Source organism: Elephas maximus, chromosome 3 (assembly GCF_024166365.1).
Source record: "Elephas maximus indicus isolate mEleMax1 chromosome 3, mEleMax1 primary haplotype, whole genome shotgun sequence".
NCBI classification, from domain to species: domain Eukaryota; kingdom Metazoa; phylum Chordata; class Mammalia; order Proboscidea; family Elephantidae; genus Elephas; species Elephas maximus.
Window position 1 is genome coordinate 215,747,678 of NC_064821.1, and position 17,392 is coordinate 215,765,069.

Sequence of the window (17,392 nt, forward strand, 5' to 3'; positions counted from 1 at the left end):
GAAAAAAAACACCAAAGTATAAGAAGTGTGGTTATTCGATTAAACCCCGTTGCCTTGTGGAGTGAAGAGCACAGTGTCTAGGCTTGGCTGGGTCCATTTTCAGCAGCTGGAAGGACACTTACATATGGATGATGCCCAGCTTGTCTCCCCATGAGCCCACATGCACTTCCACGATGCAACTAAAGGGTTCTCAGAGCAGGCCTGCAAACTGGCGTGTCCTTGCTTATGTTCCGGCATTACAAGATGCCAGGCTGAGAACGTTGAGGAAACGCGGAGACCAGCCCAGCAGAAATCCAGATGGCTGTGTTCCTCATTCTGTTATTTTGGCATTTTGATTTCTCTGTCAGGGTATTTGTGCAGTCGTGGCAGGGTGGTTTGCAGAACAGAGGGGCTTGCTAGTGGGGCACAATGTGGGGTGGCTGCTGAAAGGTGAGGGGCAGATATGTTGCAGAACCTTTTTCCCAGGTGAAGGTTTCTAAGGGTGTGAAAGCAGTTTGCTCTGGTATCCTATCTGTGAAATTCCTCTTTCTCCGGGGAAGTTTCTTGATCTTGCATGTTCTCTGCATGTTGCTAGAATTCCACCTTAAAACAAGCCACGTGTACTTGTGGCCAACATCCCCGCTCCGAAAAGCTTTGCCTAAGAGATGACACACTGCAGTTGGAGCCTGCTCACCCACATCTGGAAGCCACATGTCAGGGGCAGCCGTACAAAACGGCCAGCCCAGAAAACCCAGACTGACATATCTTGCCAGAAGCCAGGCAGCATGGACCTCACTCTTCTGTGGGTGCTTCTGCCACTGGTTACTGTGGCCTGGGGCCAGTACGGCGACTACGGGTACTCCTACCAGCAGTACCACGATTACAGTGACGACGGATGGGTGAATCTGAATCGGCAGGGCTTCAGCTACCAGTGTCCCCATGGGCAGGTGGTGGTGGCCGTGAGGAGCATCTTTAGCAAGAAGGAAGGTTCTGACAGACAGTGGAACTACGCCTGCATGCCCACGCCCCAGAGCCTCGGGGAGCCTTCCGAGTGCTGGTGGGAGGAGATCAACAGGGCTGGGATGGAATGGTAAGGGGTAGCCCTCTGGGCTGGGGTGGGGACACTTCTGCACAGCCCACCCCTGTGGGCTGCTTTACCCCGGGTAATAGCAGTGCCCAAAATCTGGGCAAGTCCTACCAGGAGCCTTACCAAGTTACCATGCAAAGCTACCGTGCATGCTGTGGGTGGGGCAGGGCTGCTGCCAGTGGGCCCTGCTATAGGAGAAACCCCAGGATGGGGTGTCCAGGGCAGAAGGACTCCTTTGTGCTTTGTTCCTTCTAGAAGCAGCCCTACTCTTAAGTTTGGTCTGGAGACTGGGATGAGTCTGTAAAATGTTTATCATCCTGCAACAAGATAGGTACAAAACTTAAAAGTGTTCCAAAACTTCTATAGCCATTTAGCAGGTGACATGTCTTTGTTATCTAGTGCTGTTGTAACAGAAATACCACAAGTAGGTGGCTTTAAAGAATAAAAATTTATTTTCCCACAGTTCAGGAGGCTAGAAGCCTGGATTCAGGGCACCAGCTCTATGGGAAGGCTCTCTCTCTGTCAGCTCTGGGGGAAGGTCCTTGTCTCTTCAGCTTCTGTAGCCCCAGTATTCTCTGGTTTCCTGGTGACCTTCATGGGGCATCTATCCCCCTCCCTCTTTGTGCTCTCATCTGTGAAATCTGCTCTTTTTATAAATCAGAAATGATTGGGTTAGGACACACCTTGGATTGGTACGGCTTCATTAAAATAACAAGGAAAACCCTATTCCCAACAGGATTATATCCACGATAGGGATTTTTTTTTATATAGAGATTAGGATTCCAACACGTTTTCGGGGAGGAAAACAATTCAATCTGCAACAATATCCAAATGACATTTTAGTTTTGTAGTAACTTACTTTTACTGTTTTATAAAAGTATTGGTCTGCAAAAGTTTGAGAAAAATAAGCAACTGGTCCCACACCACAAAGAGTCGGAGAAATAAATAAAGCAAGGGAATGGAGGAGAGAGGACAAAGAAAATAGGCAAGAAACTTGAAATTAAGTAACTCTCTGCTCCCTGTATTAAATGTGCTCGCTCAGTTGTGAAGGTCCTTATCTCTGTCTGCATTTAAAAAGGGTTCCAGTGCTGGAAAATAGTGTACTAAAGGCTTTTGTAGCCGGGCGTGGCCCTCACCTAGCTGAGCTCGGCCCTGGTCAACCACATAGCCAGGTCCCAGCCCAGTGCCATGTCAGGAGCCTGTCCCGGCAGCTACTGACTGCCAGGCTATTGGGACTTACATTTGAGACTCTTCATTAATCTGCTTTGACATTGGGTGTGGGGGGGGGGGTCAAGTTAGCTGATTGAGATCTGTCTTGCCCTTCCAAGGAACGGGCCAAACCACCAGCTGCCATGGAGTCAATTCTAACTGATGGCGTCCCCATGTGTGTCAGACAAGAACTGTGTTCCACAGGGTTTTCAATGGCTGAGTTTTTGGAAGTAACCCTTTCTTCCGAGGTGCCTCTGGGTGGATTCAAACCTCCAACCTTTCAGTTAGCGGTCAGCCTTAAATGTTTGCACCATCCAGGGACTAAACAGGGCAGGCCAAACCCGTTGCCATCGAGTTGATTCCGACTCAAAGCGACCCTGTAGGACAGAGTAGAACTGCCCCCATAGAGTTTCCAAGGAGCGCCTGGTGGATTTGAACAGCGTAGCACTTAACCACTATGCCACCAGGGTTTCCACAGGGCAAGCAGGACCTGGTTTTTCACAGCACCTGGGTAGGGCCAGGCCCCTGGGTGGCGTTATGCGGTGGGTGTAGAGGCCGGCCCTGGGGGAGGCAGGCCCAGCAGGCAGGTTGCCCGTGGTGTCTGTGAAGGGGGCTCTAGTGCGATTCCAGCAGGCACTTGGTGGAGAGGGGGAACGGGTCACCGAAAGGCATAAAACCTACGGGGTCGCTCTGTTACCAGACACAACAATGGTAAGTCCAAAGAAAAAGACACTAGGAGTGGAGGGATCCAGGCAGCAGAGGAGACCTCCGAGGAAAAAAACAGCGACCGTTTGTGGAGTGCTTACCCCAAGCAGGCACCATGTTAAGTGCGTGCGTTATATCAGGTAATGCTCAGAACAAATCTAGAAGTCAGTGATAAGTGGACAAACTGCAGCCTAGTGATCAGGTATTTTCTCAGCCAGAGCGTCTAGAGCCGATTGTTTGGGTGCAGCAAGTCTTACCTCCCAAGCGTCTGTGCTGCTTAGGAGCCGGCTGCCTCGGCCGCCTGAGCTCTGAACCATGGCGGTTTCTCTGTCAGCAGAACAGGCCGCAGTGCTGGTCGGAGGCTCCCGGCCCTGGGAGAGGGTGCGGCTTGGTGAGGTCGCTGCAGGGGTGGGGCCAGAGTGGTTACTACCGTCGGGGGGTGGGAAGAGGGGCCGCGGGGTGGCTGCACGTGGGGGGCCGGGGCTGCCCAGTTGCTTAGACCTTTATTGGGCCCTCATCTGCCCCCACTGTTTGTGGTGAGTGGATTGAATTATGCAAAACCCCTTCTGACAGATGGCTGCCTGCCTCAGAGTGTGGGGCGCCGATGACTGTGTGGAACGAGACGGAGCTGGAATTTTCTAGGGAGGCAAAGCTGTAGAGTAGTGGAAAGAACTCTGGTCTTGTGACCAGGTAATCTGGATCCACTCACACCTTCTTTCCATGAGCCTTAGCTCTGCGGCCGTGGGCAGCGATGCTCACCTCACAAGCTGTTAGGGGCTGTGACTGTGTTGCCTGAATCCGTGTAAGTGAAAACAGCTGCCACATCGTAAGCAGTCAGTAAAGGCTTTTAGTGAGTCTGGGATTGGAGGAGGCCAGTTTGGGGCCAGCCAGCTCTAAGTCAAGTCTGAATTAAGACAAAGGCTGCTCTGTTTATTGTTTTTTTTTTCCTGGGCTTCAAAGGATCCTAGAAGACATTTTAAAATGGCAGCTTTTATTAGAGCTGGCTATTTGAATTTATGAATTCACCAAAGGCAAGCCACTAGACTGAGAACAGGAGGCAGGAGAACTGTCCCACCAAGCTATGTTAGCATCAAGGTCAATCTGAAGCTGGATATGTTGGGCAGGAAGCCTGACTGCAATTAAGAGCAGGGCTCTGTATAGCTCAGAGCAGGCCCTCCTGATCCATGGTTCTTAGTCTTCATTATACACACACCTGCCTGCTCAGAAAGGCCTACCCAGACCACAGCTCTAAACCAGCATCCTCACTCAACCTGCTTTATGCTTCCTTCAGTGCACTTGCCATTACCTGTTTATAGTTGTTTAACGTTTGTCTTTCACATCAAATGTAAGCTTCCTGAAGGTAGGGGCTTTGTCTCACTCACCACTGTATCCCCACTGCCTAGAAGAGTGCTTGGTATATAGTAAACAAACAAACAAACAAACACAACAAAAAACCCACTGCTGTTGACTTACAGTGTCCCCATGTGTTCGGAGTAGAACTGAGCTCCACAGGATTTTCTTGACGATGCTCTTTACTGAGAAAGCCTGTAGGCGGCACAAACTGTTAAGTGCTCAACTACTAACCAAAAGGCTGGTTGTTCAAACCCACCCAGAGGTGCCTTGGAAAAAAGGTCTGGCAATCTGCTTCTGAAAGATCACAGCCTTGAAAATGGGTTTGTGGCATTTACCTAGATAGCCTTTTCACATTTCCTGAGTTATCTCTAAATTGTAATGCAGACACACTGGGCTGACACACTTGGTTCCCTCAGGATGAATTATTAGACATCCATTTTCCCAATAACCCTCATGTCTATATAAGCTTACAAAATAGAATATTGAACTCTTCATTTTCAAAAGTCACAGCCTGCAGCATATGGGGTCACTAGGAGTCGGAGTCAGCTCAGCAGCAACCGATACGGTTTTTGGTTTAATCTTTACAGAAGCAGGTTGCCAGGCCTTTCTTTTACAGTACCACTGGCTGGTCTTGAACCAACAAAATTTTCTTCTGTGGCCAATTGCAAATTGTTTGTGCCACCCAGGGGCCTTTGGTACATAGTCCAAAAACACTGGGTAACGAGTATTGCTGTCAGGTCAATTCCGACTCATAGTGACCCTATAGGACAGAGTAGTGTTTCTAAGGAGTGGCTGGTGGATTCAAACTGCCAACCTTTTTGGTTAGCAGCCACTGTGCTACCAGGCCCCTTGGCATATAATAGGCCCCCAATAAATATTTAATGAAAAAATAAGTCAGACTTATAAGTTAGTGCTTCAGTCAGTTCAAATCCCAGCCCATGTCCCTACTTCCATCAACAGTTAGCCTACAGGTTTCCCATGGGGTAAGCCATTTTGTCTACATCTTTGACTCTCAGTACCCGGTGCCTATCATGTGGGGCTGACCTTCACTGACTACATCTCATTTTGGTTTGTGGCATTTACCTAAATAGCCCTTTCACATTTCCTGAGTATCTCTAAATTGTAATGCAGACACACTGGGCTGACACACTTGGTTCCCTCAGGATGAATTCTTTATTAGACGTCCATTTTCCCAATAACCCTCATGTCTATATAAGCTTACAAAATAGAATATTGAACTCTTCATTTTCAAAAGTCACAAGGATTAAATGAAACATGGTACTCTGGTTTGGATACTGGGACAGAAAAAGGACATTAGTGGAAAAACTGGTGAAATCCAAATAAAGTCTGGAGTATAGAGTTGTATCAACGTTAGTTTCTTAGTTTTCAAAACACGCCATGGTTATTTAAGACAACATCGAGGAAGCAGGGTGAACAGTATACACGAATCCTGTGTACTACCTTAGGGTCCCTCTGAGCTGGAATCGACTCGATGGCAACAGGTACTGGCATGTACTATCTCTACAGTTCTTTTTTAAATAAAAAATTATTTCAAAATAAAAAGTTAAAAAAAAAAAAGCTAAGAATGCAACCAGTGGAGTGAATATTGGGAGTTTAAAGAGTAAATAACCAACAGAATCAAAGAGCAGCAGCCCTGGACCAGGTCTTGGGCGTCAACTAGAGCAGCCTCCTTGCTAAATAGACTAGAAAGTAAGGCCGAGAGAATGAAGTAAGTAAAACCAGTGAAAAATCAATGAAATTTTTACCTTGGGTGCAAGTGCTTTGCCCCTAACCTTAGTGGTGATTTTCAGTTTATAAAGTGTTCTCATTGCCTTTATTTGTCATTCATTCTTTACCAAATGCTTATTACCACAAACTTTACCAGGCTCCAGGTGAATAGCACAGTCTGTGTCCTTGAGTTACTCATAAACCTAGACTCATTGTCATCAAGTCTGTTCTGACTCATGGTGACCCCAGGTGTTACAGAGTAGAACTGCTCCATAGGGTTTTCTTGGTTGTAATCTTTACAGAAGCAGATTGCCAGGGCTTTCTTCTGTGGTGCTGCTGGGTGGGTTCAAACTGCCAACCTTTCGTTTAGTAGTTGAGCTCAAACCTCTTGCATCACCCAAGGACACTGAATTACTCATAGTCTGATCTTATCTGATATCCTCAATAATACCGAGAGGCAAGCAGGAATGATGCTATTGCCCCCACTTTGCATACGAGGAGACTGTGATTCAGAAGCTCTAGGAGATTTGCCCACTCACAGCTAGTAAACGGCAGAGCCAGAACTCAAGCCAGTCTGTCTGATGTCACATTGCTGCAGGTGAATATTAAATGTTGGCATTGTTTTTGTTCTTAGATAAAGCCATAACGAGTGCTGGGCTAAAGAAGATAGCAAATCCACATAAGAGTGACTTCAGAGTCCAAGAAGGCTGAGTGCAGAGAACAGGATTAGGGCAGATCCAGGACTCCTGCCAGCCTTCTATCTAGGGCACTCTTCTAAGTTCTAGGAATCGGTTGCCTGGGGAAACTTGAACTTTGCAAAAATGGTTCTTGGCACAACCTCAACAAGGCAAGGCCATGGAAGCTCCGTAGACACTTCCAAACTCCCTGAGGGGCCGAATTACTGGGCTGAGGGCTACGGGGGACCACGGTCTTGGGAAACATCTAGCTCAATTGGCTTAACACATTTTATAAATAAAATGTTCTACATTCTACTTTGGTGAGTAGCCTCTGGGGTCTTAAAAGCTTCTGAGTGGCCATCTAAGATACTCCACTGGTCCCACCCCATCTGGAGCAAGGGAGAATGAAGAAAACCAAAGACATAAGAGAAAAATTAGTCCAAATGACCGATGGACCACAAGTACTACAGCCTCCACCAGACTGAGTCCAGCACAACTAGATAGTGCCCTGCTACCACCAATGATCACCCTGACAGGGAACATAACAGAGAATCCCTGATGGAGCAGGAGAAAAGTGAGATGCAAAACTCAAATTCTAGTAAGAACGCCAGACTTAATGATCTGACTGAGACTGGAGGAACTTCAGAGAACATGGCCCTGGACTCTCTGTTAGCTCAGAACTAAAACCATTCCTGAAGCCAACTCTCCAGACAAAAATTAGACTGGACTATAAGACATCAAATGATACTGGTGAGGAGTGTGCTTCTTGGCTCAAGTAGACACATGAGACTATGTGCACAGCTCCTGCCTGGAGGCAAGATGAGAAGGCCGAGAGGGACGGGAGCTGGTGGAATGAACACGGGAAATACAGGGTGGAGAGGAGAAGTGTGCTGTCACATTGTAGGGGGAACAACTAGGATCACATAACGTGTGTATAAGTTTTTGTATGAGAAACTGACTTGAATGGTAACCTTTCACTTAAAGCACAATAAAAAAAAAGAATTGTCACCTCAATTTGTGGAAGTAGACATAAATGCTAGTAGAAAGGGCAAGATGCACTGTAGAATCATTCTTCTGGGGTTTAAGAGAGAAATCCAGGATTTAAAAGCTCTTTTGAACCAGTGAACTTGCCCCAAACTGGGTTTGTCTCTGCGCCTTGTCACTTCAGTGCGCCACTGTCCCCACCCAGACTCCTATTTCTCTGCTCCTCTCTCTTTGGTACCAACCTACTTCCTTTCTCAAATATCTGTGTCATCGTAGTATCTGCCAGAGCAAGTACAGCACTGGGCAAAGTTGTTGCATGCCATCGAGTCAATTCTGACTTGTAGTGACCCCGTGTGACAGAGCAGAACTCCCCCATAGGGTTTCCCAGTCTATAATCTTTTTAGGAGCAGATGGCCAAATTTTTCGCTCATGGAGCAGCTGGTGGGTTTTAACCATCAACCTTTTGGGTAACAGCCAAATGCTTATAGGTCCAAAATATACTTGGTGAAAGACTTAATGAACATTCTAAAATTCTGTGGACTATGTTATAAATGCCTAATAGCAGCCCAAAGGATTATCCTGGGAGAAATAGAATCAACAGGAGTCAAAGTTTTAACCTAAAAGAAGGGATCGCTTTCGATAGAATTTAAGCCCTCATCCAGTTGGGGGTGGCATTTTGTGGCGTTATGGAGGCTATACTACACGGTCTTGCCAACCCAGGGAGGTAGTCAGTGGCTCCCCCAAGCTGCTCTTAGGTCCATGTTTGCAGTGGGGTTGGAGACTCTGGCCAGTAGCCCTGGAAACGCATCTGTACATTTGTGGAGCTGAGAGGTAAAAGACCAGCACAACCAGCCCCATCCATTTTAGGAGGCCTTGAAAGCTCTTGGTCAAGATGGTGCTGTTTTTCTCTACCTTATGCTACCCCTGACCGTATGTCATTCCCAACATGCTTGGACCTCCTATGTTGTTTGAACTGAGACAGCAGAGACTGGAAGGAGAGACTAAAACTCCAAAGAGAAGTTCACAAACAAAACCAGATGCTCCTACACCTCCTCATTCTGGCCTTCGTTGTCCCGCCTGTCCAAGAGCCTCGGGCTTGGTCAGGGCGATGGAAAGCAGAAAGAAGGCATGGCAGGACTATGGACCTGTAGCCAAAGGATAACCTTGAAACTATTTTTTGTGCTCCATGAGAGCTCATGAACACGAGCTTTGGCCTCCTATGAATGAGTTTGGGTCATGGCTTGTCCATCTTCTTCTGTCTTGGCCAAGAGCCTCGCAGTGACGTAAGTGAGGCTCGAGGGTCACAATGCATGTTCAGATCAGAGCTAGGACTAGAACTCACAGCATCCTGTGTCCCGCTGCCTTTATGTCCCACTGTCACAGATGTAGCAGAAGGTTTTCTGTCTTTGCCTTCAAAATGATGGCCCCGAGATAAACCATTTTCAGAAAGGCTACTTCCTCAGAACAGATACATGAATGTTGTTACCAGAGGAAGAGTAACTGCTTTGCGATTTTCCTTCCAGAAATTTCCTAGTACTAGGTGAAACAGTGGTGGTTCAGTGATAGGATTTGCGCCTTCTGTGCGGGAGACCTGGGTTTGATTTTTGGCCAGTGCACCTCGTGTGCAGCCACCACCCACCTGACAGTGGAGGATTGGGTGTTGCTATGACACTGAACAGATTTCAGCAGTGATTCCAGACTAAGACAAACTAGGAAGAAAGGCCAGGTGATCTATTTCTGAAAATCAGCCAATGAAAACTCTGTGGATCACAACAGTCCGATCTGCAATGTAACTAATCATGGGGATGAATGGCTGAAGACCAGGCAGCGTTTCTTTATGTTGTGCATAAGGTCCCTTTGAGTCTGGGGGCCGACTGGATGGCAGTTAACAACAACAACAACTGCCGTCGATTCTTTAGTTTGTTAAGCTTTCAATGGGATGGTGAGAAAGGAAACGTGGCTTCTCAAATGAAGAGAAGATTGTCTCTAAAGCGGGGTACCAGCACTCTCATGCTTCAAGGGAATGTTCTTTGGGAGTCTGAGCCTTTGGCTCCATGGGATCACATCACAGTTCACCAGAAAATCAGCAGTTTGGGCTGATAGTCAGTTCTACAGACTGCTCAGGAGTGATAACCAAGGTGCTGTGAAGATGAATCAGGGCCACCAGCCTTGTCTTCTGGCTGCCACCCATTTTTTTATCTTATTTTTAAAAATTAAATTTGAGTAGCTTTACCAAGGGAAAACCTCTCTGGCTCCCCTGTCCCCTCCCATTCACAGGTGCCCTCACACCCCTCCTCACCTGCCTGGCTCCTGAAGTCTCCTGTGTTTTAATCCTACCGTTTGTGGTCAGTGTTCAGGTGAGTTTTATTAAATAAAATTCTTAAAAATATATATGTGTGTATATCTATGGTTAACAGTGAGAAGAACGGAGTAGAGGGGTGCCCAAAGCTGTTCTCATTTTCCATTCTTATCCTGGAGCAGGATTTGTTCTGCGCTCTGTGTAAGAGAAGGCCCAGGCGCTGAGAGAGATGGTGCAAGTGTGAATAAGAGCTGCTTACTCAGGCTTCACGGAAACCACTTGCGGGGACCCTCAGGCCCTTCAGAGGTTTGAGTGATGGTCTCTTAAAAGTCAATTCTGCCTCTGGTAATAGATGACCTGATCATTCATTCATTATTATGCCCATTTTACAGATGAGGGCTATTATTATGTCCATTTTACAGATGAGGGCTATTATTATGCCCATTTTACAGACAGGAAACTAAGGCCATTTAACATTTGCTGAACACTAGGCACTGCGGGGGAATATAAAGATGATCTTTCCCCTCAAGGACTTTACCATCTACTGGGGATGAAAGACATACAAAAGTAACAATGCTGCAAAGCAAGTGGGTGTCAGCAGCTAAGATAGGCCACCTCAGTGAGCTTAGTTTTAGAGAAGCAGCAGCTCAGAAAAGCAGATGAGTCCACAGGTCTTCTGCCTAGAGACTGGGGAGCCGAGAGAGGTTTCCACAGACTACAAAGATCATCGTATGGATGAAATGAAAGTAGGACGACAAAGGTAAACAATTCATTAAGCACTGGAGGTGGCTATTCCAGGTATTTTATATGCATTGCCTTATTTGGTCTCCACAATGACTTTAGTGAGTAGGTGCTATTATTATGACCATTTTACAGATGAAGAAACTAAGGCCATTAGTGGTTAAGAAGCTCAGCTAGGAGAGGTGAAGCACGCAGTCCGACTGCAGAGCCCGTGCTCTTAACCACTCTGGTATCCTGCTCCATACACGAGTGTGAAGATCCAACTCCAGAAGGAACGATTTCAGTGTTGGGCATATCTACTCCCAAACTCCCTAACCAGACTCTTTATACCAAAATGTGAAGGCAATCTGTGCCCAGCTCACATTACTGAACTTTTTGAGCAAGGATTCTGTAGAGGAATGGAGACTGGGTGAACCCCTGAAAATACTGCCCTAAGATAATCTTTAAACCTTAAATGAAAAATATCCCCTGAAGTCTTCTTAAAACCAAACAATAGTTTAGCTTAACTAGTAAAGAATGTCTGCCTTGAGCATTACGGTCTTTTAAGAACTATCTATATAGGATCAAAGTGACAACAGCAGTTCGAAAAATTAGATAGGAAACTTAGGGTCAGTGAGTGTATGTTGTCGGGGGAGGAACAACAAGAAAATGAGGGTGAGAACTGTTGTACAACTCAAGGAATGTTCTCAATGTCACTGAAGTGTATATGTAGAAACTGTTGAATTGGTGTATGTTTTGCTGTGTATATCCTCAACAACAGCAAAATACACTAAAAAAATTCAAATATCTTGAAAAAAAAAAAATGTGAAAGCAGCCTGACCAAAGCCGAGAGAAAGGGGTTACATTCAGTTATCTAACGTTGACTGTACGTTCTTAAGCTTTGGGCCTGTAAATGTCCAAATAGTCTTCACAGGACAGAGTTATCTGAGGTGGTGTGTGGGAAAGTGATACACACTTCCCACACCGTATTGTGGGGCGGCCGCCTGGCTGACAGCCGGCAGGGAATTCCGGGAACTTGGATGGCCTTCAGAACTTGTACCCTGTGAAACATGTCAGCTTATCTTACTATACTTATTTTTACTCCAGGGAAGTCACTACCATGGGCACCCTGTCCCCTGTGGTGGTCTGAGTGCCCGGGACAAACCAAAACAATGAAACCCACAGCTCCAGGGAAAGTGAAGCTTGGCTCAGCTCCCTCCTGAGCAGGCTGCACTTCAGAGGAAGGCAGTATCTCAGTGACGCTAAGAGCGAAGGGTGCAGAGAAGGTGCCTTCTCTCTTGGGACAAATGCGAGGTTTGTTTTAGACTCTTAGGGGGTTACTTTGAAGTTATCTCTCAGCCACAATTACAAGGATATAGAATATAATAGACCATTCTACAAAATCAGGTGCTACCCTCCCACTGTACCATAACCCTAGAATTCCTTTCCAATCTTGTGGCCACCTGAAATGTGCCAGGCATTTTCCAATTGGCAATGCTCCTGATGAGATGGGCACAATGGTACAGCAAAGAAGGCTAGATAATCAAAGTAGCATAGGTCTCAATTTACATTTTGATTTGCGTTATTGATCGCCTATAGCCTGAGCTCTTTACAGTCTGTAAGAGCTTCTTAAAAGTCCTGGGAACAGGGAATGCATGTTAATTTGCATGGTTGACTATGTACCAAGCCCATCTCTCTATTCATCTTTCAACACAGTAGCACACTGATTGGTACAGAATAGTAGCAAAGTATAATTTTGTTGAATGGATGAATGAATAAATAAATGCATATTTGAATGCATGTATAAATGGATGACTAAATGAATGAGGAGAGATGCTTTCCTATCAGAGACATGCAATATATTTAATATCTAGTTTTTTCAGGTACTCAAGTTCATGTCCAGCAATAAAAGGAACAAAATAAAATCCAGTTGCTGATGGTGTTACCCCCAGTTTGTGTGTCAGTGAGGTTTCTGCTGCAGGTTGGCACAGGGCACTTATTCTTTATCTATTTTGTTTTCTGGAAACTCATCTTTACTTGGAAAATGGTGGCATATTTCCAGCAGCTCCCTTAGTTGTGCCATACAGACAGCAGCCTACTCTGCCCACTCATAAGGAGGCATGACCCATGTCAGTGGAGGGCAGGAAGTACAAACGAATCAGAGGTAGCTAACGGCCTGTTTTCGAAGGGCTTGTGAAAGATGTCATCCATGTGAGGTGGAAACCCGCTGTTCTCCAGGTGGAAAACAGCATCCTTATTATCATTATAGCAAAATGTGGCAAGTCTTAAGGCACTGGTAGGGTAGAGGAAGGAACCCTAGTGGCGCGAATGGTTAAGTGTTCTGCTGCTAACTGAAAGGTTGGCAGTTCAAACCCACACAGCAGCTCTGCAGGAGAAAGACCTAGCAATCTGCTTTTATAAAGATTAGAAAACCTAGTGGGGCAGTTCTACTTCATCACACGGGGTCTTTATGAGTCAAAAACTGATCCAACAGTACCTATCAACAACTACAGGGTTTAGGGGCAGTGATACCAGCAACAGAAGAAAGGAAGACAATTTATCCTGTTCTAAGCCAACATGGTGGGGTCAGGAAGAGACGCTAGGCTAGTTAGAAAGGTCTGTGAAGACAAAAGGGGCTAATTCCTAGACCAGCAACTGCATGAAAGAGAATGAAAATTCATGTGGCCCTAAGGAGTCTGTGGATGGCAGCGGGGGGTGGTTAAATGTTTTTGGAGAATTAGCACTGAGCAGCTAGAACAGGTAGAGGGAACTTGAGGTGTTCAGTCGGCCTGCCACAACTCTGAACGGAGTGCATCCATTTGCCAGGACCCATGGTGGGCACTGGGAATAGGGTTCTGAGCAAAATACTCCCTGACCATGAAGCTGTTACAATAGAGTGGGTAGGTGATAGATTCCTGGATAAGAAGCTGTTATGAATTGAATGGTGTCCTCTCAAAATGTGTGTCAACTTGGCTAGGCCATGATTCCCAGGATTGTGTGATTGTCCACCATTTTGTCATCTGATGTGATTTTACTATGTGATATAAATCCTACCTCTATGATGTTAATGAGGCAGGACTAAATCTACAAGATTAGGTTGTATCTTGAGTCAATCCCTGTTGAGATATAAAAAAGAGAAGTGAACAGAGAAACAGAGGGACTTCATATCACCAAGAATGACAAACCAGGAGGGGAGTGCGTCCTTTAGACCGGGGTCCCTGTGCTGAGATGCTCCTAGACCAGGGGAAGGTTGATGACAAGGATCTTTCCCCAGAGCCAACAGAGAAAGAAAATTTAGACTTCTAGCCTCCTAGACTGTGAGAGAATAAATTTCTCTTTGCTAAAGCCATCCACTTGTGATATTTCTGGTATAGCAGCACTAGATCGTTAAGACAGAAGCCCAAGACTGGGATTGTAGTCACAGCTTCCTCCAGATTACCTGGTTGGCCTAGACAAATCACTGCACCCATGTGAGCTTCATGTGCTGTACAGGGGTAGGCTCACATTAAATTTCTGGGGCTCATTCTTGTGCTAAATTTCTAGGGCTCTGCTCTCAAGCAGAAGAAACATTTCTTTGATATTCATCAATTCATAGTGTTTCTCATTGGCCTCTTTTTTATTTTAAAATTCAGGTAAACTGAATTCTGTTATCTTTTATTTTAAAATGGAATGAATAACACAATCCTGCATTTATAAAATTTTATGTCTTCACATCCATCCATTTATTCATTCTTCCATCTAATTATGTCTTCATAGATATTAAGAACAGTGTTCCCCACGTTTCCTTCATTTGAAGGATTCTCAATTGTTTGAATTTTAATGGTGAGCATGTCATTTTTACAAATATAACAAGGTCTTTATTATTTAAATAAAAATATAATGAAGTGTTAGGTCACTATGAGTTGGAACCTACTTGACAGCAGTGGGCTTGGCTTTTTGGTTAGGATTCTAGAGCCAGTGGAATAGTGGCATGATTCAGTAATTGTGGGAAGCTGGGTCTTGGGAAGGGGCCTGTTTGTGTATCAATGTCCTCATGCTCCTCGGGTTGTTCTCTTCAGGTACCAGACGTGCTCCAACAATGGACTGGTTGCAGGGTTCCAGAGCCGATACTTCGAGTCGGTACTGGATCGGGAGTGGCAATTTTACTGCTGTCGCTACAGAAAGAGATGCCCATATTCCTGCTGGTAAGTCTGGCAGCCACCCCAACCCCACACAGATTCTTCGGACAGGAGGAGGGGATGATAATGTTCTGCCTTCAGATAGGCCTAGGCTGTTGCAAACAAGCCAGGAATGCAGCAGCTACCATATAAGGGGGCGAATGAGCTAACGGATGAATGAATGAAAGGAAAAGCTAGAAGAATGTTCACACTGGGAAAGACCTTAGAGGCTATCCTACCTGATGCTCCCAAACCCCTCTTGTGACAGAAGAAGAAAAGAAGAGCAAGGGAATGACTTGCCTAAAGTCACCCAGCTATTTCAAGGGTATGCCAAGTCTAACGCTGACGTCTGTTGGCTCCTGTTCAATCTCTCTGCACTCTACCATTCTAATTTCTCATAACATGATAGAAACCTTCTTTGGGGGAAACCAACCCTTTCCTGGGCCTGAGTCTCAACCATAGCACATAGACAGAAAAAGACTACTGTTTTCTAGATCAATTTATAATGCCAGGCTGGGAGGTTTTGTTCCTGTCCCTCTCTCAGGGCTGGTGCACAATATTCTCTGACCCAGCTTCGTAGTTGACTACAAACCCACTGCCGTCGAGTCAGTTCCCACTCACAGCAACCCCACGGGACAGAGGAGAACTGCCCCTTAGGGTTTCCAAGGTTGTAATCTTTAATCTTTATAGAAGCAGACTGCCACATCTTTCTCTCAAAAATTGACTACCCACCAAACCAAACCAAACCCATTGCCATCGAGTCCATTCCATGCCTTCGAGTCCAGACCCTTTAGGACAGAGTAGAAGTGCCCTATAGAGTTTCCAAGGAGCACCTGGTAGATTTGAACTGCTGACCTTTTGGTTAGCAGCCATAGCACTTAACCACAATGCCACCCAGGGTTTCCAAATTGACTACAAGAAAGTGTATATATTTATTTACCCCGGTAACTTACACTGGGTGTTGACTACATAACTTGTCCCAAGTTCTTTCATCTGCAAACAAATTAGGCATTTTGGCCTTCGACAATGGTTTCCAACAGCATCAACATTCGAAGGTTGGCTCGCTCTAGTGATTTATCTCTTTACAATGTGATGCTTGGAAGAGCAGCCTCAAGGACTATGCCTGCTCTCTGTAATCAGCATTACTCCACAGATGCCAAAGCGGGGCACGGTGTCTCTAGGGATAAAAAAAAGGATAAGCAGGTCCAAAAGCATGGTGTTTTTTTCTTTTTTAAATGATAAATAGTAAACTCAGAGTTGAAAGTCAGCTGATATCAGAAGCTGTGAGATGGAGCAGGCGCCTCCTTCAGCTCTCCGAAATGACATCCACATAGCCATTCCTACTTCACCGTGGCGACGGCGCAGGCATGACTCCGGCGTGCAGTGCATCTGCGGTAGCTCCGGCATCGAAGGAGCTTAAAGACCTCCGCGGTGAAGGGAGTGGGTGAGGCGTGATGTAGGCGACAGGAAGCTGGAGCTCCTTCCTGGCCCTGCTCCCTTCACATCTGCCTCGGCCTGTAACTGCTGTCTCCGGTCAATCCCTTGACTTCTCCAAAAACAAACCACCTGGCTGTCACTGAGCCAGTTCTGATTTATGACGACCCCTATGTTACAAGGTGTAACTGCTCCAGGTTTTCCTGGTTTTGGGGCTGTAATCTTTATGGAAGCAGGTCCCCAGGACTTTCTTCCACGGAGCCACTGGGTGGGTCCGAACTGCCGACATTTAGATTAGCAACCAATGGCAAACTGCTTGTGCTACCCCAGGCACACTTACTTCCCTGAGGAGCTTCAAATCCATCACTTAAAATCATGGCAATCTTTACTGGGTCTCTGAAATTTTTAAGAATCTGATGAAAGCTGTAGGACTTGTCTTCAGGGAGAAAAAACACGCTTCATCATGTTCACATAAATGTTTGCAGAGAATGTCAGGAGTTGTCACACTCCCTGAAGGCCATTCATGGACACCCTGCCAGGAACCCTGGATCACACGTTCAAACCCTCAAGACTAGAAGATCTTTGTGGGCGTTTTGAATCCTAAAAATTTCTTAATTCCGAAGATGCTTCTGCAAAGGACAATCCAGATGCCCAGAACTGAATGAAAGCTCCTAAGATGAGTCAGCCAGGATGAAAGAGGAGAGTTGGTGAGAGCTGCCTACTGCAGCTTGAGAAGCTTGGCCTCCCCAGCCTTCTATTCATCAATCCGCGAACAGAATGGCATGTCCCACAATGAAACCTGCCTCCCTTTGATGCAAGACATTAAAAGCGACTTCAAATGTAAAGGAATATCTGAAAGGGCAATCAACAAACTAGTATCCAAAACCAAAACCAAACCCATTGCCGTCAAGTCGACCTTTTGGTTAGCAGTCGAGCTCTTAACCAGTGCACCACCAGTGCTCCAACTAGTACCCAGTTCATCTATTTGCCACATTAGCCAGGCTCGCCCTTAAGCTCCAAAGGAGATCAGGGTTGAGTTACCCTGGGAGGCCAAGAGGAG

General features: G+C 46.0%; 1 protein-coding gene across 1 annotated transcript in view; it reads left to right on the plus strand.

The window, feature by feature from the left end:
- Window positions 1-716: 716 nt before the first annotated feature.
- DPT (dermatopontin) overlaps window positions 717-17,392 on the plus strand; it is a 30,960-nt gene continuing 14,284 nt past the window's right edge. Inside the window, exons 1-2 of the mRNA XM_049881313.1 lie at window positions 717-1,069; window positions 14,800-14,925. Of these exons, the coding sequence (XP_049737270.1) occupies window positions 765-1,069; window positions 14,800-14,925 (431 nt within the window). The 5' untranslated portion in view covers window positions 717-764. The remainder of the gene's footprint in view (window positions 1,070-14,799; window positions 14,926-17,392) is intronic.